The 23,423-nt window shown below is 47.2% G+C and overlaps 1 protein-coding gene and 1 non-coding gene across 3 annotated transcripts in view; both read right to left on the reverse strand.

Annotated features, from left to right (window-relative positions):
- Positions 1-23,423, reverse strand: part of plxnb3 (plexin B3) — an 81,031-nt gene that overhangs the window by 11,015 nt on the left and 46,593 nt on the right. For both annotated transcript variants that reach the window (XM_050064783.1, XM_050064784.1), the window contains 26 exons: positions 13,701-14,093; positions 12,345-13,074; positions 11,237-11,416; positions 8,785-8,913; positions 8,590-8,690; positions 8,319-8,451; positions 8,050-8,209; positions 7,863-7,971; positions 7,638-7,746; positions 7,422-7,538; positions 7,033-7,146; positions 6,048-6,138; positions 5,766-5,935; positions 5,532-5,683; positions 5,298-5,403; positions 3,577-3,713; positions 3,240-3,416; positions 2,990-3,155; positions 2,736-2,867; positions 2,498-2,602; positions 2,250-2,411; positions 1,792-1,940; positions 1,603-1,703; positions 520-737; positions 248-426; positions 23-89 (listed from right to left, as the gene is read on the reverse strand). In XM_050064783.1, coding sequence (XP_049920740.1) covers positions 23-89; positions 248-426; positions 520-737; positions 1,603-1,703; positions 1,792-1,940; positions 2,250-2,411; positions 2,498-2,602; positions 2,736-2,867; positions 2,990-3,155; positions 3,240-3,416; positions 3,577-3,713; positions 5,298-5,403; positions 5,532-5,683; positions 5,766-5,935; positions 6,048-6,138; positions 7,033-7,146; positions 7,422-7,538; positions 7,638-7,746; positions 7,863-7,971; positions 8,050-8,209; positions 8,319-8,451; positions 8,590-8,690; positions 8,785-8,913; positions 11,237-11,416; positions 12,345-13,074; positions 13,701-14,077 — 4,371 coding nt within the window. In that variant the 5' untranslated portion in view covers positions 14,078-14,093. The remainder of the gene's footprint in view (positions 1-22; positions 90-247; positions 427-519; positions 738-1,602; positions 1,704-1,791; positions 1,941-2,249; positions 2,412-2,497; positions 2,603-2,735; positions 2,868-2,989; positions 3,156-3,239; positions 3,417-3,576; positions 3,714-5,297; positions 5,404-5,531; positions 5,684-5,765; positions 5,936-6,047; positions 6,139-7,032; positions 7,147-7,421; positions 7,539-7,637; positions 7,747-7,862; positions 7,972-8,049; positions 8,210-8,318; positions 8,452-8,589; positions 8,691-8,784; positions 8,914-11,236; positions 11,417-12,344; positions 13,075-13,700; positions 14,094-23,423) is intronic.
- trnar-ucu (transfer RNA arginine (anticodon UCU)) lies at positions 15,359-15,450 on the reverse strand. The gene is given in 2 exon segments: positions 15,359-15,394; positions 15,414-15,450. It is a non-coding gene; the product is annotated as a tRNA-Arg (tRNA).

Raw genomic sequence — 23,423 nt, forward strand, 5'->3', positions numbered from 1 at the left:
GGGGGGGGGCAGACAGATTTACCTTGAGGAAGGAGTAGAGACAGATCGACATCCAGTTGGTCAACATCTTCTCTACAACTGTCTCTGTCCTGCAACACAGACGGACAGACAGACGGACAGGGGTAGGTTCTTAGTACCAAGGTTTGTTATGTGCAAATCTACTCACAGTTCACTGACATTTCCTGAATGAGAACTGCCGTCTGCAGTTCACACATTTAACAGATGAAGGTGAGTTTGTTTTACATACCGGCGTAGCATGAGTTTGGGGTTCTTGGCAACGTACTGCTGGACCAGGTCCTGCAGCAGACTCTTCATGACCTCGGTGAAATACTCCAGCTTATCGTGCAGGGCCATAGTGAGCAGACTGGCAACGTAACCTCGGTCTCTCTGAGAGAAACCCTGCTGGGCCTCCAGAGTGTGGATGAACTGAGAGACAGAGACAGAACAGACCGTCACCTGCAGGTCCACCTGGTTACATCAGCATCACATGACCATCGTCTTGCCCCCCCCCACACCCACCCTGGTGAGGAAGAGTCGGTTGTTGAGCAGGTTGTTGAGCTGTTGGAGGCCCTGCTCCACAGTCTGCCTCCTGGACTCCGGGAGGTCCAGCTGGCGGCTCAGTGGCGCCACCTGCTGGCCAGGGAAGAAGACTCTCTCTGCGTACGTCCTGTAGTCCAGCAGGGGGAGTCCTGGTCCTCCTACATCACTGCTCAGGTCCATCATCTCAGTCATCAGGTCTGAACACAGACAAGACAAAGGCGAAGAGGAAGATGTTACAGCTGGAGGCAGCGCCTGGCCTCCAGGCTCATAAAGAAACTAGAATTACTGCCTTGTGTACATGCATGTCTGTGAAAACATGGACGCCTCATACACATCATCCCCCCATCAGCACAGACGATCTATACAATCAGCACAGTTTCAAGATTAGAGTCACCAAATGTCTCCCCTTCTGTTCCTGAGATATGACGTTAAAACATGATGATGTCACAGTCAAGCTGACCTTTGACCTTCATTATTTTATCCTGTTAGATATTTGTGTCAAGTTTGGTCACACTGACCTTTGACCACCAAAATCTCACCACTTCAAAATGGATGTTTGTGCCACATTTGAAGAAATTCCCTCAAGGGAGATATTGTGTTCACGAGAATGAAACTGACAGACAACCTGAAAACATAAGCCCTTCGGCCGTGGCTATCCCTGGTGCAGGAGCATAACAAGGGTTCTATGGATACAGGATGCGTACCAGAGGCAGTGCTTAGCTCTGAATATCTTCTGTCTTGGGCATACACAGGTCGAGTATTATATCAGCAAAGTTTTCTGTTCAGCACTGTAGCCAGGCTGACTGAGTGGATGAGCCATGACTTCATCCACTTCATCTTCCTATCGACCTTCACCAACTAACATCAATGAATTCTTCTTCTAAGCCATCCCGCTGTCTTAGACTCCACCCCAACAAGCCTACTTAAAGGTGCTCATGGACGTGCCACCCCATGACGCTTCACGCCACTGTCCTTTGTCCAGCATCGCCACTCCTGAATGAAACACCTGCTGAGACTGAACCATCTGTAGCTTTTTGGTGCATCTGAATTAAAACCACGTACCAGTGAACTCTTTGCGACACTGGTCTCCCACGTTGATCTCCAGAGTTTCCAACTGCAGTAAAACCTTCTTATAATCTCTGAGAGCCTGTTTACTCTTCCTCCTGCAGACACAAACACACAAACAGGAAGTCATGTGGGTCATAACAAACTCTTCCTGTTGTGGCCACTCATCACAAACTCACACTGTACCTGTACATGAGGATGACGACCAGCACTGACAGGATGATGACGGCTGCTCCCGCCCCCAGACCAATCTGAGCAGCCAATGGGACGACAGGCAGAGAATCACTGTCGTACTGAACCAAGCCCAGGTCCACCTCCAGGTTCCCCATGAACACCTGACAGACAGACAGACAGACAGAAAGAGAGACAGACAGAGAATATTTTAATGAGCTTTGATGGGTTCACACAAAACATAAACCTCACGACGAATTTATGCTAAATTTGTACTAAATTTGTGCTTAATTTGGGGCTATAATTGTGCAAAATTTGATGCTATAGTTTGTGGTAAATTTTCGCAAAAGTTGGAGCTACGTTTATGCTAAATGTGGGGAAAATTTTGGGCTAAAATTGTGTAAACTTTGGAGCTATATTTGTGTCACATTTGGGCAACATTTGTGCTAACTTTTGCTCGAGTTGAGTATTACCTTGAGGCTGGGCAGCTGGTTGCTGTCGTCCACACTCATTGGTTGGGTCTCTGGAGGTTCACAGTACAGGTGAGTGTTGTCCAGAGTTTTCACTTCACACTCCTGATCTCCGAGTCGAGCTGTCACTTCCTGTCTGGATATGGCTCTGGTCAGGTCCTGACCCTGAAGGTCGCCATGGAAACACAGACATGTTTTATTGTGTCAGTCAGTCAGTGAACAGAGAGGGCAGCAGTCAGTGGATAAGTTACCTCCACAGCGATCACTCCTCCTGGTTTGAAGCGATATGGAGCATCTGGATCTTCTTTGTTCAGAGGGAAGAACTCCGGGTTTGGATAATACGTGAAGCTTTTACCCTGAGAGACAGACAGGGAGACAGACAGACAGGTGTTTCAATCAGACCCTTATCATCACTGTGAAGCATCTTAAAGACTGTGTGTCTGCAGTTAATTTTAACACCATGTCGCAGACAGACAGACAGACAGGTACCTTGATGGTCTCATAGTGGACTCGGACGTTGTCCAGCTGGAACCAGACACCCTTCACTTTGACATCTTGGGACACCGAGGGGGTCAGACAGGTCATCTGAGAGGACGACTGGACGGCGCAGCGCTCTGACACCTGAGAGACAGACAGACAGACAGGTGGAGGGACAGAGACAGGATCGTTATTCAGGATGACCTTTGACCCTGTCTGTCTTGTCTCTGGCTCCAGCTCTTCTCTGATTGGCTGGTTGATCTTACGGTTGTCATGGTGCTGTTGAAGACCAGCTGCTGCTTGGCGGTGAGCAGAGTCAATCGTTTCCTCCGTTTCACCCTCTGGATCTCCACAGGCTCCACCCACACCGATATGACTGGCTGCTGCACGACACCCAGGTTCCTGCCAGTCACCATGACGACACGCCCGCCTCTGAGGACAGGAAGTCGTCACCTTGTTAGGACATTGATTTGAGTCATAAGATAACTGATTATTGATCAGTGATCAGGTTCTTACGCATAGAAGCTCTCTGCAGGTGTGGCGTCAGTGATGACGGGGTCGTCAAGGTAACGGAAGGTGACGTTGGGAACGGTTCTCTCCGCTTTACCAAACAGAACCCGAAGTGGAACCTCACTGGTCTGAGAACTGGAACCAGTCTGACACACCAACTGGGTGTCAGTCACCTCCTCCACACTGAGGAGACAAGGACGTTTCCAGCAGGTGGAGCCAGAGATTAATGAATAAGGTCTGTTACACTGAACTGTGGATGGTAGTAGTGCTGACATGAAGCCATGGTAGAAGCAGTATCAGTAGTAGTAATATTAGCAGTGGTAACAGTAGTAGTATTACTCACATGTAGCAGGGTTGGGGTCCCAGGAAGGCGCTCAGGTCGGACTTCTGTCCCGTCAGCAGCTGTCGTCCTCTAATTGTAAGTCTTGTTCCTCCAGAGACCGGACCTTTATCAGGAACCAGATCCAGGAGCTGAGGGTCCTGAAGACACACAGAGGAGACGTATATTTAAAAACACTGTGATGGGTGAAAGCTCAACTTCAGGACCCATAACACACTCCTGAGAGGAGCCACCTGACTGTGGGGGGGTTGCAGGTCCCGGAGACTTGGGGGGCAGTAACTCCTGGTTGATCCCAGGTGAGGGGCCAGACTAAGAATGGGGCCCAAGCAGACTGTGTCCAAAGAAGCAACACAGAACTACCACTGTGTGGGCTCAATGAAGACCAAAGGCACTGCTGATCAGGTCTCAGGATGCTGGACTCTGGGTTGGTAAACTCGCTGTGGGGACAGGAACCATCAGCTCTGTGATGGGAGGAGCTGGACAGACTGACGCAGGAACTAAATATATATGTAGTCACTTGGTAAGAACACACAGTGTTGCATATATAAATATAAAACAAAACAAATACATATACATATCTGTCTTGGTAGAGAGGAAGATAAAGAAATGTACAGGTGAGGTCAAAACCCGAAAGGCTTATAGAGTGACCTCACTTTGACCTAATAATAATTTAAGCAAAGAAAAGAAATAATATTGGCATACCTTGTGTGAGGTAGAGAGAGAGAGAGAGAGAATAGAATAACTGAAGAATAGAATAATAATAACAATAATAATAATAATAGGGATAACACTAAATAAATAAAGGGAAAAAATCATATTAAAAAAAGTGATACAGAAAAATTAAGTTCAAGTAAAATAAAAACAGTGTGGTACTAGGGAGGGCAAAACTGGACAGTCAAACCAACAACTGTGAAGCTCCCAGTTGACCTCTGACCTGATAAAAATGTCAACATTTTATCCTGTTGCTTGTGTGAAATTTTGTTATAATCAGTGTATGAATTCTTGAGAAAGGCCAAAAACATGTTTTGTGAATCTCCCAGTTGACCTTTGAGGTCGGTTCATTCTTGAGTCAAAGTGGATGTTTGTGTCAAATTTGGAAAAAACATTCTCGAGGTGTCCTTGAGATGTCACACTCACAAGAATGAGACAGACAAGGTCACTGTGACCTTGACCTTTGACCTATGAACACTGATATCTCGTCAGTTCATTGTTAAGTCAAAGTGGATGTTTGTGCCAAATTTGAAGAAATTTCCCCCAGGTGTTTTTGAGATAGTGTTCACAAGGATGAGATGAATGCAAGGTCACAGTCATCTCGACCCTAACCAAAGTCTAATCAGACCAACACTGAGTCCAAGTGAATGTTTGTGCCAAAAAAAAATGCTCAAGGTGTTCTTGAGATATCATGTTCACAAGAATGAGACAGATGAATGTCACAGTGACCTTTGACTACCAAATTCTAATCAGTTCATTGTTGAGCCCAACGTTTGTGCCAAATATTAAGAAACTCTCTCATGGCGTTCTTGAGATATTGATGTTTACAGGAATGGGACGGACAGACGGTCAGCCGGATGGATGGACAACCCGAAAACATAATGCCTCCGACCTCAGCTATCACCGGCGGGGAGTCATAGAAACCCCTGTACGTGTGGACGAGGCCTCAGAGAACAGGTTCAAAGGACTCACCTGAGGACACAGTGAGAACGGCCAGGACACCCGTCACTCACCTGATAGGTGAAGATCTGTGTTGACCTTCCAGGTGGAGTTGTTCCCACGGTAACCAGCACAGGCCCCTCCCTCGGCTTCCCACTGGACTGCAGCTCACACACAACCCTGTACACACACACACACACACACACACACACACACAGAGGTCAACGCAGGTTATTCAGAATCGTGTGTGTGTGTGTGTGTGTGTGTGTGTGTGTGTGTGTGTGTGTGTGTGTGTATGTGCGTTTTACCTGGTGGAAATCTGGTATCCTTCAGGTTGGGGCGTACACTGAACACCTGCCACTGTGACTCCGCCCAACACATCCTGGTACTTCATGCCCAGGTTGGACCCTGTGATGGTCACCATGACTCCGCCCTCCAGAGGACCAGAGATGGGAAGCACCTGCAGACAGACAGACAGTTTGAAGGTTTCCATGGCAACAAACGAGACCTCTACAAATGGACTGAGCCATCATTAGACTCACCTGTGTGATCAGAGGAGGCGGGCAGGTGTCTGCAGGTCCACTGGTACAGGACTGGTTGTAGACGCAGCTGGGGGCGGGGCTTCCTGAGCACCAAACGCAGCCATACTCCTCCGGCACCGCCCTGCACTGTGAGCAATCTGATTGGCCGGCTGAGCAGTCGTACAGCTGGACTGAAGAAGCCAGGAAACAAAAATTAGCCAATGAAATTTACACACACACACACACACACACACACACACACACACACACACACACACACACTCTCTCAGGTGAGGTTCTTACGTCGGAGGCCAGGTGAGGTGTCGATACGTCTCTCTCCTCTACGCAGGTAGACAGCAGTGGAGTACTGAAGCTGACTGACAGCATACTGAAACTACAGAAGGAAGGACAGATGGAGACAGACAGGTGGAGACAGGTAGAGACAGACAGGTGGAGACAGGTAGAGACAGACAGGTGGAGACAGACAGGTGGAGACAGAGGGACAGATAGGTAGAGAGACAGGTGTAGACAGAGGGACAGACAGGTGGAGACAGACAGGTGGAGACAGGTAGAGACAGACAGGTGGAGACAGGTAGAGACAGACAGGTAGAGACAGACAGGTGGAGACAGACATGTGGAGACAGACAGGTGGAGACAGGTAGAGACAGACAGGTGGAGACAGGTAGAGACAGACAGGTAGAGACAGACAGGTGGAGACAGACAGGTGGAGACAGGTGGAGACAGACAGGTGGAGACAGGTGGAGACAGAGGGACAGACAGGTGCAGACAGACAGGTGGAGAAAGACAGGTGGAGACAGAGGGACAGACAGGTGGAGACAGGCAGGTGGAGACAGGTGGAGAAAGACAGGTGGAGACAGAGGGACAGACAGGTGGGGACAGGCAGGTGGAGACAGAGGGACAGACAGGTGGAGACAGGTAGAGACAGACAGATGGAGACAGGTAGAGACAGACAGGTAGAGACAGACAGGCGGAGACAGACAGATGGAGACAGGTGGAGACAGGTAGAGACAGACAGGTGGAGACAGAGGGACAGAGAGGTAGAGACAGACAGGTTGAGACAGGTAGAGACAGACAGGTGGAGACAGAGGGACAGACAGGTAGAGACAGACAGGTGGAGACAGAGGGACAGCAGCATTAATACAGAGACATGTCCTGTTCAGACTCACAGGTGGAGATCTGCAACAGTTTGGATCAACATGAAACAAATGATTTCTGATTCAGCATTAACACTTTGTGCTATGTAGCATTAGCATTAGCATTATGTTACCTGGTGTGGGCTGCAGGTGAAGGTGTGTGTGTTGTCGTGTGTTTTCTCTACAGCTGCCGTCAGATTAAACTGAACTCCTTCGATTTCCACCACACACACATACTGAGCTTCATCCTGCACACAGACACATTATACAGATTATTATGAAGTCACAAAGAGATCGTAGCGATACACAGAGATTATAAAGACTGTAGTGTTTTTCCTGAGTGCTGTCATCGTGTGTTTAACTGTTGTTGATGAGCAGAGGTCGCACACAGCTGTTCAGTATGTCTGCGCTGAGCTTCACAACTACACTGCCGTGTCTCTGTGGCGCCCCCTACAGGACAGGACACTCTCCTGCCCCCTGTGTGACACTGAAACAGCCCATCATTAACAGCAGCTGGTCTCACCGTGTACACGTCCAGGTTTCGTCCCCGCAGCACCACAGTGGTGCTCAGACCCAACGGCACCAAGGCAGAACTCTGCAGGGCGAAGACCAGAGGGCAGGACGTGGGACCAGGAGAGTCCTGCAGACAGACAGGGGACAGAGTGAGACACAGAGACAGACAGACAGACAGACAGACAGACAGACAGACAGACAGACAGACAGACAGACAGTCTCTTACCCTCTGGTTGAGGATGATGTGTTGATTGGGACAGCTGTGGTTGTGAGTACAGAGCTGATCCAGAGGACACCAGTTACACCTCCACACACTGTCGACACAGGCCAGACACCTGCAACACACCATCATCATCATCATTTTCATCTTCTTCACCATCATCATCATCATCAGTAACATGTATCATAATTATGGTGTACTGGTTAAACAGAGTGTATGATGGTGTCTTACTGGGAGCTCTGGTTCAGGCGGCTCACAGCTCCACAGTCATAGAAGGTCAGGTTTCCCATGGTGATGGTCACATGACCAAACATCAGTGACACAGGCAGGATCATGTGATCTGCAGAGAAACAGGAACAGGAAGTGAGAGACCCTCAGCGGTCGACCCTGAGACTGGACTGATCAGCTGTTTACTCACCACTTCCTGTCAGCATGGGTGGGAGGAGCTCTGGGGCAGGTGATTGACAGGTGATGCTGGTGCCTGTGACAATGGCGGGCTGGGGTGGGAGGAGGCCGAAGACACAGGACAGAGACTCCGCCTCTGTGAGGGCAGGAAGCTGGACGACTGACAGGGTTACCTTGGAGACAAACATGTAAACAAACACATGGATGTGATTATTGATTACTGATTGGCTGACAGGTTCAGGTGTGACTGATCTGAGCACAAATCAATACTTAACAACATACCTGTGTCTGCTCGTCTTTGCTCTGATTGGCCGGCTGCAGGCTCTGCACCGTCACACACTGATTGGTTGGTTCAAAGCTCCAGAGCCAATGGTTGGGCTTCGCGTGGCGCTGACACTGATGTTTACGGGAACATCTGTACAAAAAAATAACTCGGTCAGTGAGACAAACACGCAACTCCGCCCACAAACTCCAGGCTCAGAATGATGTCACAGAGCTAAGTGACATCACCTGTGGGTCGCCACAGATCAGACAGATGGACAGGTGGACCTACCTCCCCTCCAGGACACACCAGCCACAGTACGGGTCTCTGACGGCGAGACAGGACTGACAGTCTGTCTGTCTCTCACATGATGAGACGGGAACCTTTGTCAGCTGAGACACAGACAGGAACAGATCAGAGGTCAGTGTTCATGTTTACTTTTAAATAAAGTAGAGATAGACAGACAGACAGACAGACAGGTCTCACCCTGCTGCTGGTTAAAACATAAACATGCTGCTGACTGTCGTCCAACAGGAGGTCAGCGCTGACGGCACTGCTGCTGTCCACTAACACACTGCCGTACAGGTCACCTGACCCATCAGAGTGCACCAACACCTGCAACACACACACACACAGGTTAACAACAGATGGTTGGCGTTAGACCTCGCAGGGTCATCGTCATCATCATCATCATCATCATCATCATCATCATCAGTGCACACAGTGTTCGGTCTGCTCACACTCACACTTGTATCGTTCAGACAGGACCTAACAGATCAGGTGTGGATCAGGTAGTGACCATGGATGTATTGAGAGACCTGGATACAGTTGGTCAGTGGTGGATGAAGACTCTTGAAAGCTGGCACATGAAAGGCACACCAGTAGCGCCCAGCTACCCTGGAAACTGCAGTGCGACTGTTTGTCACTATGAAAACTGACTTCAAAATCCAGCGCTCCTGCTGGCAGTGACACTTACCACACCTTCACAAACACCACCGAAGAAGAACCTGACACAGTCTGCTGCTGCAGCAACAAGCTGCCACCAGGTGGAGCTGCATCTCCCCAACAACTCCACCTGTGTGTGTGTGTGTGTGTGTGTGTGTGTGTGTGTGTGTGTGTGTGTGTGTGTGTGTGTGAGCTGGGATCTGATTCACACTCTGTAAACGGCGGCGGAGTCAGACTCAACTCACCGCGGTGTTACTCTGTGTGTGTGTTAATGAGGTCTAATCCTGCCTCAGAGCCTCAGCGAGGTAAACAGCAGAGCTTTGATTCTTCCTGTTAATATTTAATATCTCACACACACACACACACACACACACACACACACACTGTATGTGTGTTGTTTTGTTGATGAAGAGCTGCAGGCAACAAGCTGCTCACTGTTCACCGTGTGTGTGTGTGTGTGTGTGTGTGTGTGTGTGTGTGTGTGTGTGTGTGTGTGTGTGTGTGTGTGTGTGTGTGTGTGTGTGTGTTGTTGTTGTGTGTCCTGACAAACAGGCGTTTAGCTTGGGGCGGTAGTGAGGAGGGGGGGTCTCACAGGGGAGCGTGCTCAGACTCTTGTTGTTGATTGGTTATTGGTCCCCCAGGTGCACTCTGGGTAAGGATCCAGGAGAAAGTCCCTGAGACATTCACTGTGTGTGTGTGGTGTTGTTGTTGTTGTTGTTGTTGTTGTTGTTGTTGTTGTTCTCTTCACACACAAATACAAACAGGAAACAGCTGATTCCTTCCTTCAGGCTCAGAGAAACATTCACCACTGAGGCTGCCCAATGAAACCAGTCCAACCACAGTCTGGTCTGATGGTGTCTGGGCGGCAGGTGGGGGGGTCGGGGCCTCGCTCAGGGGCCCCTCAGAGGGACATGGGGTGGGGGGGGGTGGGGGGGCAGACCCCTGAAATAATGATAGGAACTTAACACAATGTCGATGCCTGATTTAATGAGGCATTCTGTTTCACTGCAGCAGCCGTGTGTTTAATCTTTGAGACAAACGAGCTGCCTGCAGGAACGACCAGTGTGTGCGCATGTTTACAGCTGAAACTACAAAGCATTAATGAAAACAGAGGAATCTTAAAGTGCTCTGCTGAAAAACCTGAAGACTGAGATGTCAAACTGTCAAAGTTAAAAGCTGAACTGTGTTTTCTAAAGTCGCTCAGAGCTAAAATATACTGCAGGAAACACACGGGAAATGGGGAAATAGTTAGCTTAAAGACTGGAAACAGGGTGAAACAGTTAGCTTAGCTTAGCATAAAGACCACAAGCAGGGGCAAACAGTTAGCTTAGACTGGAAACAGGGGGAAACGTAGCTTAGCTTTGCATAAAAACTAGAAACTGGGAAACAGCTTAGCACAAAATGGGGGAAACAGTTAGCTTAGTATTAAGACTGGATACAGGCAGCCAGTAAGTTTAGCATAAATTCTAGAAATGGGCAAACAGTGACCTTAGCATAAAAACGGGAAAGGGGGAAATAGTTAGCTTAGCTTAAAGACTAGAAACAGAGGAAACAGTCAGCATTGGATAGCATAAAGACTGGACACAGGGGGAAACAGTTAGCCTAGACTGGACACAGGGGGAAATGTAGCTTAGCTTTGCATAAAAACTAAAAACTGGGAAAGAGTTAGCTTAGCACAAAATGGGGGAAACAGTTAGCTTAGCATTAAGACTGGATATGGGCAGCCAGTTAGTTTAGCATAAATTATAGAAATGGGCAAACAATGACCTTAGCATAAAAACAGGAAAGGGGGAAATAGTTAGCTTAGCTTAAAGACTAGAAACAGAGGAAACAGTCAGCATTGGATAGCATAAAGACTGGACACAGGGGGAAACAGTTAGCTTAGCATAAAGGCTGCAAAGGTGTGTCCAATGGAGCTGCTGTGTGTGTGTCACACTGACAGGTTATAAAGATGATATATCAGATATTATATTACACTCAGTGAGGTCATCACCTTGTGCAGTCGTCCCTCTCGGTCTCCCAGGAAGGCGATGGTGTGCCCTGCCTCTGTTGCCGTGGTGACAGCAGTCAGCTGGGTGGTGGCGGTGAAGGTAGGTATGGCCGGGAGTGGCACGGTGCTGGCGATGGGGTTCGGCGTGTGTTCTCCCCCACAGGGGTACTCTTTCACAGATTCCTGAGAGAGGTGATGAAGCTAGGTTAGCATTTTCCATCTCTGCATGTTTAATGGAGATAGTAACAGTAATAATATCATAATGATCATAATAATAATAATAATAATGAACTTTGTTTATTCAGCAGAAGCTCAATGTGTTTATAAAATAAAAAGTTTAAAATAGAATACATTTAAAAACAGGAAGTAAAATAATAAATAGTTAAACAAGTTAAACATGAAGCATCATCTGAACAGTGACTGAAGTAAAACACACTACATGTCCAAAAGTGTGTAGTGTGTACACATATATACATATATATATATATATGTATATATATATATATACTGTATGTAAACCTATACACAGTCTCTCGTGAGCACGCTCTGTGGGCCCAGAAACAGCCAGCAGCACTCAGTTACAGCATTCAGCAGGTCTTTACTCTTTAAAAGACAGACCAGGACAAACGGACAAACAGACCAAAGTGAACTGCTGCGTGAGGACGAGACTGTCCACATACTTTTGGACACATAGGGTGAAGTCATGTTCCAGATCTGATCAGGTTCATTATATCAAAGACGTCAGAGTTTGTTTCTATTCGTCTGTTTGATTCATTTTCTGCACAAACATTTCCACTGTTTAATCTGTGTGTGTGTGTCATATGTGGGTCAGATCAGTTTTACCAGCTGTGTGTTTGAGTGACAGCTGTCTCATGATAAATCCAGCTGCTGAAGATAACAGCTCTAATCCCCCCCCCCCCACCACACACACACACACACACACACACACACACAGTATTAAGGTCAGCAGTGAGTTCTTACCAAACCAGCTGCTAATCTGTGATGTCATTATAGTCACCTGCCTCCCTTACATACACACATACCTATCATCCACCTGTTTACGTGAGACAGGAAACTCTGTGTGTGTGTGTGTGTGTGTGTGTGTGTTTACCTTTGGTAGTTTGAGACACTTTGATGACACGGCGTATTCGATGTAGGCCTCTTCCTGTCCGCTGCTGCCTCGCCCTCCCTCTGTGTAACACACCTTCTGTGCTCTCTGCAGCATGGCGTCCAGCTCCGCCATCCCATAAACACACAGTGCTGAGCGACCTGTGGCTACAGGTGTGGACGCCTGTCCGGCTGCCATGACGACAAACAGGGCAGGCTCACCTGAGTGGTTCCCTAACCACGCTCCCTGAGCCAGGTTGTACCCGTTGCACTGCAGCGGCACCTCCACATACGAGTAGAAGCTTCGGTCGGCGATGCAGAGCCGTGAGGCGTACGTCCGGTACTCCTTCTTGTGCCACATGTCCCGCCGAGAGAACAGGAAGTACACGTGGGTGCCGTGGGCAACAGCCTTCACAAAGTGGTTGTTATACTCAGAGTAACTCCCTACAACGAGTTTTCCAAGTTCCTCCTCCTGAGAGAACGCACGGCGAGGTGGCACCACTGGGAACAGACGCCGCGTTGTGATTGGTGGGATATCACCAGGACCTTTACTGGTGTAGCCTCGACCAACCAGCATCAAACGCAGGACACCACCAGCCCCACCCCCTTCCTGTTTAGTCTCTGTTGTTATCACCACGGCCACGGTGGAGACTCGAGGGTCGTTGGCAGCAACGTACTGAGTGTCGACGGGGTTGGAGGTCTGATAGATGAGCTGAGAGATGTTGGAAAGACTCCTGCAGGACCAGAGAAGAAGAAATTACTCTGTTGTTTCAGCTAGTCCAAGCTAGCATGATGTTAACATGGTGATAATGTGATGCTAATACAGTGATATTATGATGTTAACATGGTGATAACGTGATGCTAATACAGTGATATTATGATGTTAACATGGTGATAATGTGATGCTAATACAGTGATATTATGATGTTAACATGGTGATAACATGAAGTGAACATGATGTTAACATGGTGATAACATGAAGTGAACATGATGCTAACATGGTGATAACATGAAGTGAACATGATGCTAACATGGTGATAATGTGATGATGACATGGTGCTAACATAGTGATATCCTGATGCTAAAGTGGTGATAACATGATGTTAACATGAAGCGAACATGATGCTAAAATGGTGTTAGCATAATGCTAACGTGGCGATAACATGAAGCTAACGTGGCGATAACATGAAGCTAACATGGTGATAACATGAATTTAAGTTAAAGTTACGACCACGCCTCCATCACGTTAACCTCATGTCAGCATCACGTTAACCTGGATCACATCATCTGAAGTGCAGATGTTAATCTGACTGAACAAGTCACAGGTTCAAACACTGACATCATCACAAAGAGCCGTTACCTCTTATCACAGATCCCCTGGTAGAGTGAACCACACACGATGAGGCTCCCTGGCTCCGCCCCCGCCTCCATCAGCAGCAGTTTGTTGTGGTTGTGAGTGGGCGTGGCCGAGGGGCAGTCCTGTGGGTTGATCGGGGGGAGGCAGTCCGGGGAGTCCATTTGAGGACCGGTCCTCACGTGGGACATCACCTCCAGGTCAGAGGTCAGCTGGTACAAGTGGTCGACCCCGCCCACGTAGAGCCGCCTCGCCCCCGGGTCCAGCACCAGATGAGAGAGGGGGGCGCCGTGTAGCTTGATGACATCAGCAGGGTGGGAGGGAGGGGGGAGGAGGAGGAGGAGGAGGAGGAGGAGTGATGGGGGGATGGAGGAGGCCAACATGGCAGCTCCTCTTTACCTGCAACAGGTGAGACAGAGAGGCGTTAAATCTATTGATCGAATCCTCGTCAGGATCAGACTGAGAGAGAACGTTCATTCATTAAACACTGACAGTAACATCAGAATATAATCACACATCGCTCAGCCAACATGGCAGCAGTTCTGATCTGAGAGTCTGATCCAGTTTAGACCACGCAGGGACTGAGACCAGGAAACGTTGTGGCATGGTCATTAATGACATGTATATCGTCAGTGACACTTTGAGACCAACTCTTCGGCTGAGGAGCTTCAACAGGTCCAGGACCTCCTGCCCACTGATCAGATCCACAACTGACCTGATGGTGCAGGTTCTCATGGTGTGTGCTGACCAGCTGGCAGACATCTTCACAGATATTTTCACCCCCTCATTGCTCCAGTCTGAAGTCCGCACATTTTAAAAAGACCACCATCGTCCCTGTCCCCCAAAACACCAGAGCCCTCTGCCTGAACAACGACCACCAAACCACCACCCAGCGGTTGGTTAGATCCTTCATCACCTCCTCCCTCCTGATCCCTCATGTTATTGCAGCGGTAGAGTTTACAGTCGTTCACTGAATAAAGAACCTGCCACATGTGTAAATACTGTTGTGTCTTACATGTTGCGTCTGAAAATCTTCCTCAGCTTTTTAATCGACAAATTATTTTTACAGTCAATCAACTGAACATATCTAAAACACGCTCTCAGTCCCACAGAGACATGTCAAATGTCTTTTATAATCGGTTAACTCATTTATGGTTAGGGACTGTCCGTTATTTATGAGGGTGGAGGGGGTGGAGCCAAAAGGCGGAGGCATGTCAAATGATGTTTTTCAAGCACAGGGAGGGACTTATGTCTTTTATTTTATCTTAGGGAGGGAGCATGGTTGTGTTTTGTATTTATTTCACCACCGATTTTTAAGGAAAATGCACAAAAAAACATGCCCTCCAAAATAAAGAAAAATAAATGACATAGAAAAAAAAAGAAAAAGGAAGAAAGGTATGGAAGCCATGTTTTCTTTAAAAATCAAAAAGAAAAGAAGAAGAAATACTTTAGTTGGGAGTTCACCATCTTTCTCAAGGACACCTCAGCGATGCCCAGGATGCACACTGGCACCTCTCAGCCACCAGATCACACTCCATGTGGGGACTTGAGCTGCTGACCCTCCGGTTCCCAACTCAGGTCCCTATGGACTGATCTACTGCCGCCCCAAAGTGATCTAACTCCACATCTTTCAACTCTTCAGTCAATGTGATGCCGATAAAGTTCGACTCTGGTGGGACTTGAACCCACAACCTTTGAATCACTTCTCTTGTGTTCAACTAGAAGTCCAACGCGCTATCCATTGCGCCACAGAGCCACACAGCTCATTTGAGGATAAAAAAGAAAACATGCAAAAACAATTAAGAAAATGACGGAAAAAAATACAAATACAGAAAACATGTCTTGAAAGCATGTTTCTGTCAAGATAACACTGCATATCATCCATTTTTGTGGATCACCAGACTATCACAGGGCTGACACATAGAGACAGACAACCATTCACACCTACGGACAATTTAGAGTCACCAATTAACCTGCATGTCTTTGGACTGTGGGAGGAAGCTGGAGCACCTGGAGGAAACCCACGCTGACACAGGGAGAACATGCAAACTCCACACAGAAGGGCTCCCTCTTGGGATTGAACCAGGAACCCTCTTGCTGTGAGGCAACAGTGTTAACCACTACACCACCGTGTATATCAACCAAACAGAAATGATTGTTAGATTTTCACATTTCTGACGGTCATTGGACACATCATGTGCAACAAACGCTTCCATCAGAAAAAAACCCATAAACACGTCTGATCTTAAAACAGTGATATTTCATCAAAATCACTTTAGTCTACGTCTCATTTAAAATTTGGCCAAAAATAAACTGTTTGCACGACAAGAGTGAAAAATGGAGGCTTTTTTCAGCTCCAGGATTTCATCTTCAATTTTTCACTTTCAAACATCAAAGGGTAAGTTTTGAAAAATCTAATAACTCATTTATGGCGGAGGGAGGGTCATGGGTTTCCCTCCAGTCACTCGGGGAGGGTCAAGGAAAAAAAACGTCTCAGCCATCCTGCTTCTCTGATAAATAAAGAACCATCCCTAACAAAAACCAAATCTTCCCATCTAAGAGGCTGAAACTGGAGAATGTTTGGAGGAATAACTGGACCTCTCTGACAGTGATGAAGGATTTAACTCTGACAGGACAGAAACTGATGTGAGGTGAAAACTTTGATTCACACCTGAGCAGGTGAAGCCCGGCCCTGCAGATGCTCTGCAGCCCGTCTGCTGCTGCTTCTCTGTCAAGTTATTAATAAAATATTTCCCTCTGACGGTCAAACTGTGGTTGCCTGTAGTAACGTTACCATGGCAACACACCCGTAGCCATGGCAACGCAGTGAAACTCAAACTCAAACCTCCAGTGGGTTGGTTCCTGACAGAGTGGAGACTGACTGGGTTTTTAAACTGGTGTCAAACTGGTTTCAGTATATTCTCCATCTCATTTCCTGAAGCCTCTGTTAACCCCCCTTCACAGACATCACCTGACGTCATGTGACTCAGCTGAGATGACGTGGATCATTGACACTGCTCTGTATGTGTCTCATTGTGTCTCATTTACATCATCTGCATGTAAGGTGGTGCAGTGATGGATGCAGTGGTGGGTGGAGCCTCTGGGGGGCGCTGACGGCTCTGTGCGCACACACACTCGTCTCTTACAAAACACTATTCATCTCTCTCTCTCCTGTTTGACTCCTGCTCACTCGACCGTCCCTCCCTCCTGCTGTGTGTTGGTTCAGACTGAAACTCGCTGTTTAACTCGCCCCAGTGCATGCTGGGAAACACCCAGAGAGGCCTCAGGACACACACACACACACACACACACACACACAGAGTCAGTGTGTCCGTATGGTAATAACTTCCTCCTTCAGCCTGACGGAGACACAGAGGGTCATCTATTATTCATTGAGCAGAAGAGATGGACAGACAGAGAGAGAGAGACAGAGACAGACAGACAGGCAGCTGTAGGGTGTCAGTAAGTAAAGACAGTTTAAACAATAAGAGACAATGAGATTAGGGACTGTTCTTTATTTATCAGAGGAGGAGGGGCGGCTGAGTGTGACTCTCTGAAGCTACAGATATAAAATGCACGACCCTCCAGCCTGTTATAATTCCAAACTCGTCAAATATCGCTGCTCAATGACTTTGGAGACACCAACACCAAAAGCCACCTTCTGTGGCGGTATGACATATCACTGGGTGGCGTCAGTTTACCCTTAGGGGCCGTACACGTGCCGCATTTTTTACGCCCTCAAATTCATGGGTTTCAATGTAGACGTTTGGCAGGCACACTCGCCACCAGAGCGATGTCGTCACGACGTGCACGCGTTCCTGAGCGCCCATTTTTCAGGGTTCGACGGCTGCACCTTGAGATAAACCTCGAGGTAAGTTCAACTTTTGGAATGCAGCTGTGTGTATCACATGTCACATGATGAGGACCAACCAATCACAGCTGACAGACATCTTTTCTTCTTCAGTAAATACCAGTCTATGATAAATATGGAGAAGTTGATCATGTTGGTGCAGAGCTGTCAGAGCGTCACATCTGTTCCACAGACAGTTTGTGTGTTAAGGTTTCTTAGCAACCTCAGACGCAACTCGCTGCTCTTAAAAGCTGGCACAGAAACGGCAAGAGTATCGACCAGCACCCGACCTCCCGTTTACCAGGCGGTTAAAAACACGGCATGTGTACGGCCCCTTTTGCAGCGTTATGATACCCCTCTGCTGAACCGGACGGCACCTGTTGTGGTGGTAGGACACACCACTGGACGGCATCAGTTTGAAACACCACCGGTAACGATGTAATATAAGCAGCTGGAAAGTTCCTTCAGGCGAGCAGAGGAACGGCCGCCGATGGGTTCAACAAACCCTGGACTTCCACCCGGGAGGCTGCTGTTCACTTCCTGTGTGACTGTGACTGTTCACAATAAATTACATTATTATCACCTCACAGACCTTTATTGTCATGTTAAACCAAATTTCATTGTGAAATTCATTCAGGTAAATAAAATAACTCTGCTGCTAAATCACAGTGATGCACAGGTATAACTCCTGTGAGGTCACAGTATGCAGCTGTCAGCTCACAACAAGTTACTGTAAAATAAAACAGTAACTGTGAAAGTGATGCAGCTAGGAGCCAGTAATTTACTGTAAATGCACAGTCAGATATTTTAAAGTGTAACCATGTGCTTTCTTTGCACGATAAACAAACGCTCTGTCCCAGAACATCAACAAAATGCAGCAGGACATCCAGAGTGTAACACGCAGACGTGAATAGAGCTGACCGAGCAGCAATATGTGACGAGTCGGGATGAGAACAGGTGTGACCCTCCCTCCACCATAAATTAGTTATTAGATTGGTTTTTAACTCTTGTCTTGCAAACAGTTTATTTTTGGACATATATATATATAACGAGACATATAATAAAGTGTTTTTGATGAAATATCATTATTTAAAGCTCAGATAAGGTAATGGTGTTTTTTCGGACAGAGCACATTGCACACGATGTGAAGTCAGAAATTTGTAAATGCAACAGTAATTTCTGTTTTTACAGTTTTGGGCTGATAAATGAGTCACTTTGGCAAAAACATGACTTCAAGCCATGTTTACTGTATTTCTCTTTTTTTCTTTATTACTAAAATCATGTTTCTTCATTTTTTAAAGCAGACATGTCTTCCAGACTTTTCTTTCCTCTTTATTTTGAAAGGCATGTTTTTTGCCAGTTTTCTCTTTTATTTTCAAAGACAGCATGCCTTCCAGTCTTTCTTTATTTTCTTTGTCTTTTATTTTCATTTCTTATTTTTTCCTTATTTTCTTTATGTTGGAAGAAAAATGTTTTTTTTTTATCTGATGGAAGCATTTGTTGCACAGTCCTACAACCATTTCTGTTTTTACAGTCACTGGCCGATGAACGGTGTCATTCTGATGATTTTTAAGGAACACCACTCACAGGTTTGGAGGGCATGTTTTCTTGAACGCTCTGTAGTAAAATAAATACAGAATAAAACCCTTTAAATCTGTGTGTCCCTCCCCTTGGTCAAAATAAAAAACATAAGTCCCTCCCCAGTGCTAATAAAATGAGGAGAATAAGGAGAGTAAGAGGTGGGGGTGTGCAGAGGGAGGTGGGGGTGTGCAGAGGGAGGTGGGGGTGTGCAGAGGGAGGTGGAGGCGATGGAGCGTTAAACTCAAAAATGGGGAGAAAATAAATTCATGTTTGATCTGCTGAATTCAGATCAGCTCTCTGTGTCTGTCGACAGAATAAATGTGCTTTTATTTCAGACTCAAAGGATCCTGAGGATCAACGAGCCACACCCATCAGCCTTTGTGTGTGTGTGTGTGTGTGTGTGTGTGTGCGCAGCAGCTGGTGTGTCGAGGTCAAAGGTCATCCATCCATTGTTAGAGTCGTCTCATGACGTCCTGAATCTGCCGCAACATGAACACTTCAAAGATTTTCCATCTCTGTTCTGATGTCACATGACTCGTCAGTAACGACTCTATCACATTAATTAATTCATTAAATACGTTAATAGAATCATGTGACCTCTGTGACTCTGTCAGTGGAAGGTTTTTGTTCAAAAAAGGTTGTAAATCGCAGCAGAAGCAGAGATATCCCTGTTTTCATTCCACGTTTATGTTTCTTTGTCAAAACCTGGAGACCTGGTGCTTACATTACCCACAGTGCACCTTTCCTCTGACAGCTGTGTGGTGGATGGCGGTGAGTTATGCTAACAGCAGATAACGTGTCCTGCAGCAGAGACGAGCAGCAGCTTCACTTTAACTCCGCCCCTCCATTTTTTTTTTACTATGCACGACAACATTAAAACACCTGAAGACACCTGGACAGTAACCTGACCTCACTGAGGACGCTCAGTGCACGTGAGAGGATTCAAATTAAGTCGTTCAGAACACATGAAACAGTTTAACAGACATCACACCTGCAGCTCACCTGTCTGCAGTTCACCTGTCTGACATCACACCTGCAGCTCACCTGTCTGACATCACACCTGCAGCTAACCTGTCTGCAGCTCACCTGTCAGAGGTCACACCTGCAGCTCACCTGTCTGCAGCTCCCCTGTCTAAGGTCACACCTGCAGCTCACCTGTCTGACATCACACCTGCAGCTAACCTGTCTGCAGCTCACCTGTCAGAGGTCACACCTGCAGCTAACCTGTCTGCAGCTCACCTGTCAGAGGTCACACCTGCAGCTCACCTGTCTGAGGTCACACCTGCAGCTCACCTGTCTGACATCACACCTGCAGCTCACCTGTCAAACTTGACCATCACAGACGATCCCAAATGAGCAGCAGGTCTCTGATTGTCTCAGGACTCAACTAGCGTCTTCACAGGTAAACTCTGACCTGCCTGACAGGTGTGTCACCACAAACCTCTTCACCTGACTCTTTATCATCATCATCATCATCATCATCATCATCATCACCCATTACCATGGCAACACAGAATCCTGCTCTGTGATTAAGCGCGGTAATGACCTGAAACGTTCCCAAAGACCTCTGGTGTCTTCTCAGGACCCCAGGAACAGACCCAATTAAGGACCTCTGGAATCTTCTCAAGGACCAGTGACACCTCAACATGGAAATATACAACATCTTCAAGCCCTGCTGGAAATTTTTCATGGACCACTGTAACCCCGTCCAGGACCCCTGAAACCTCCTTAAAAACCTCTGGAACCACAGCACGAACACCTGGAACATCTTCTGCTGGAACCTAAAACATTCTCCAATTTTTCAGTCTGAAGTAAACGTAACCCCGACCATAAAGACATCCTGCTCTCTGATTGGCTGTCAGTCTGACATCTGTGCTACATCAGACCTGCAGGTGTGTTAGGTAACCATGGCAACAGGACTGATGCTGCAGGTGTGTCTACAGTGGAATATTCAGCAGTTTACTTTGTTAAACGCAGCAGTTTGTACATCGCTCTTCTCTTGTTCCTGTCACCTCCCCCCCCCCCCCCCCTCACCCTCCCTTTTAATTTTCTCAGGGGTCCGCTCCCCCCTCCCCCCTCCCCCTCCCTCCCTCTCTGTATGTAAATGAACAGGCTGCTTTCAACACGTCGAGGTCATGATTACAGGCTGCCTTACCTCAGGCGCACACACACTCACACACAGCTGTATGTGTGTGTGTCGGATTCTGTCGTCTCTTTGAAGAGTGAGTGTGAGAGTCAGCAGAGATAATATGGGGGTGGAGGTGTGTGTGTGTGTGTGTGTGTGTGTGTGTGTGTGTTACAGTTAAATGTCTCCTCTTTGTTCATTTCTTCCTCCTCACTCTCGGGGACTCTCTCTGTGTCTCTGTCTCAGTGTGTCCTACTTTCTGTGCCTCAGAGCCTCAGAGCCAGGCACCATCACACTGACCTCAGCACGTCTCCACCTCCTCCACACACACACACACACACACACACACACACACACCCCGTCAGCTGCACAGCTCTGCACTTTAAAGACAGATATGTTTCTATTTTATGTCTCTTGACTTTCACACTGAATCTGATGTTATGCCCCATAGTGTGGCTGCAACCAGTGATGATGATGATGATGATGATGATGATGATGTTCATTATTGACTCATCTGTCAGTTATTTTCTCGATACATCGTTTTGTCATTAAACAATCAGACAGCAAGGAAACACGCCTCACACTGTAAACCTGAAGACGTCCAGTTCACTGAGATCAAACCCTGTACTATAGTGGAGCAGTGGTACAGTGGAGCAGTGGTACAGTGGAGCAGTGGTACAGTGTAGTACAGTATATATTTGTATAGTGGAGGTGTTTTAACATCAGCTGATCTGATCAGTGATTTTAACCTGTATGTGTCTGTTTTCACGTCACACTGAGGAACACACACATGAGTCTGTTAAAGGTTGTGATCATCAGCTGTAGAGACACGACTTCATCAAAACTACTGAGGCCTGTGTCACCTCATCTCAGAGGACCAATCAGAACCAACCTACCTGCTGAAACTGAGAACTAGTGTTGGGCAGTAACGCGCTACAGTAATAATATTACTTTTCCCCAGTAATGAGTAGTGTAACTAGTTACTAATGAAAATTCAGTAATAATTTTCAGTTACTCCAAAACCAAACAACTTTTTACAACTTTACTTTTGTTTTCACACCACCACTGACTTGAGACAATCACATCAGCAGACTTATTTGATTAATCATCATGCTTCACACGCACATCATAAAGCAGCAGGCTAGTTAGAAACGCTGACCTCAACGGCTGGAAATATTTCCAATACTCTAATTTTGTCTGGAGGAAAGACGACAGGAACTCTGCTGCTGCAGGCAGTCGGACTAAAACTCTTTACACTGTGAAAAACACGTCCTCAAACCTCCGCTCTGAGACACCGACTACGACCTGAAGCTCCAGGAAATACACCCCACCAAAGGTGAGCCCTCCTCGGCCGCAGAGGTCGGCTGTAGCTCGACACTGGCTCAACAAGCCAAAGTGGATTTTACTGGTGGACAGCTGCAGACACAGAGAAGTGATGAAGCCTGTGGTTGGACATGCGCTGGATGAAATGTTGCTCTGTGAGTGACTCTGTGTCTTTCAGGCAGAGAGTTGGAAAAATACCGCTCACGGGTATCTAAAGACCCCCAGGTGAATAGAAGCTATCGATCCTTAGCCACACTTCATGGTGATCACCCTGACATCCACACAGAGACACACCTGAAGTTTGGCAAGATACGCAGTTGTACGCAGGACCAATCAGCTACCAGCGCCTTGTATTGAACCCACGGATGTATCGTTACACTTTGGGATCAGACCCCAAGGTGGCGCCTATTCAGTACCACCTGGCACATACACCATGGTATGTAGACCACTGAACATGCACAGTAGTATTTCTCCCACTAGCACCGCCCACAAGTTCCAGCTCCTCTTGTAGACATTTCATTGTGATGACAACACAAATCGTCTTTTGTCAGCTTGAGTAAAGTTTTGTAAATATAAAACCTCCATGGATCAAAAATAGAAAGAATAGACAGGGTCATAATCAACCTTGTTTGGAGGCGTTCGTCCACAGTCTCCACCAAACCCTTTCAGTCCAGTCCCTTTGGAACCAGCAGTAAGCCTTCAGACATGGTACCTAGACCCTCGGTCTGTTCAGACAGTCCTCTTAAATGTGGGCGGGGTTGTTGTCACTCACTGCTCCGTCCAGCACTCGCTGTATTTCCTCATCAGCGGTGACACAGATGGAAGTCTGCACCTGGTTTATCGTCCACAG

Source organism: Epinephelus moara, chromosome 16 (genome assembly GCF_006386435.1).
Source record: "Epinephelus moara isolate mb chromosome 16, YSFRI_EMoa_1.0, whole genome shotgun sequence".
Lineage (NCBI taxonomy): Eukaryota > Metazoa > Chordata > Actinopteri > Perciformes > Serranidae > Epinephelus > Epinephelus moara.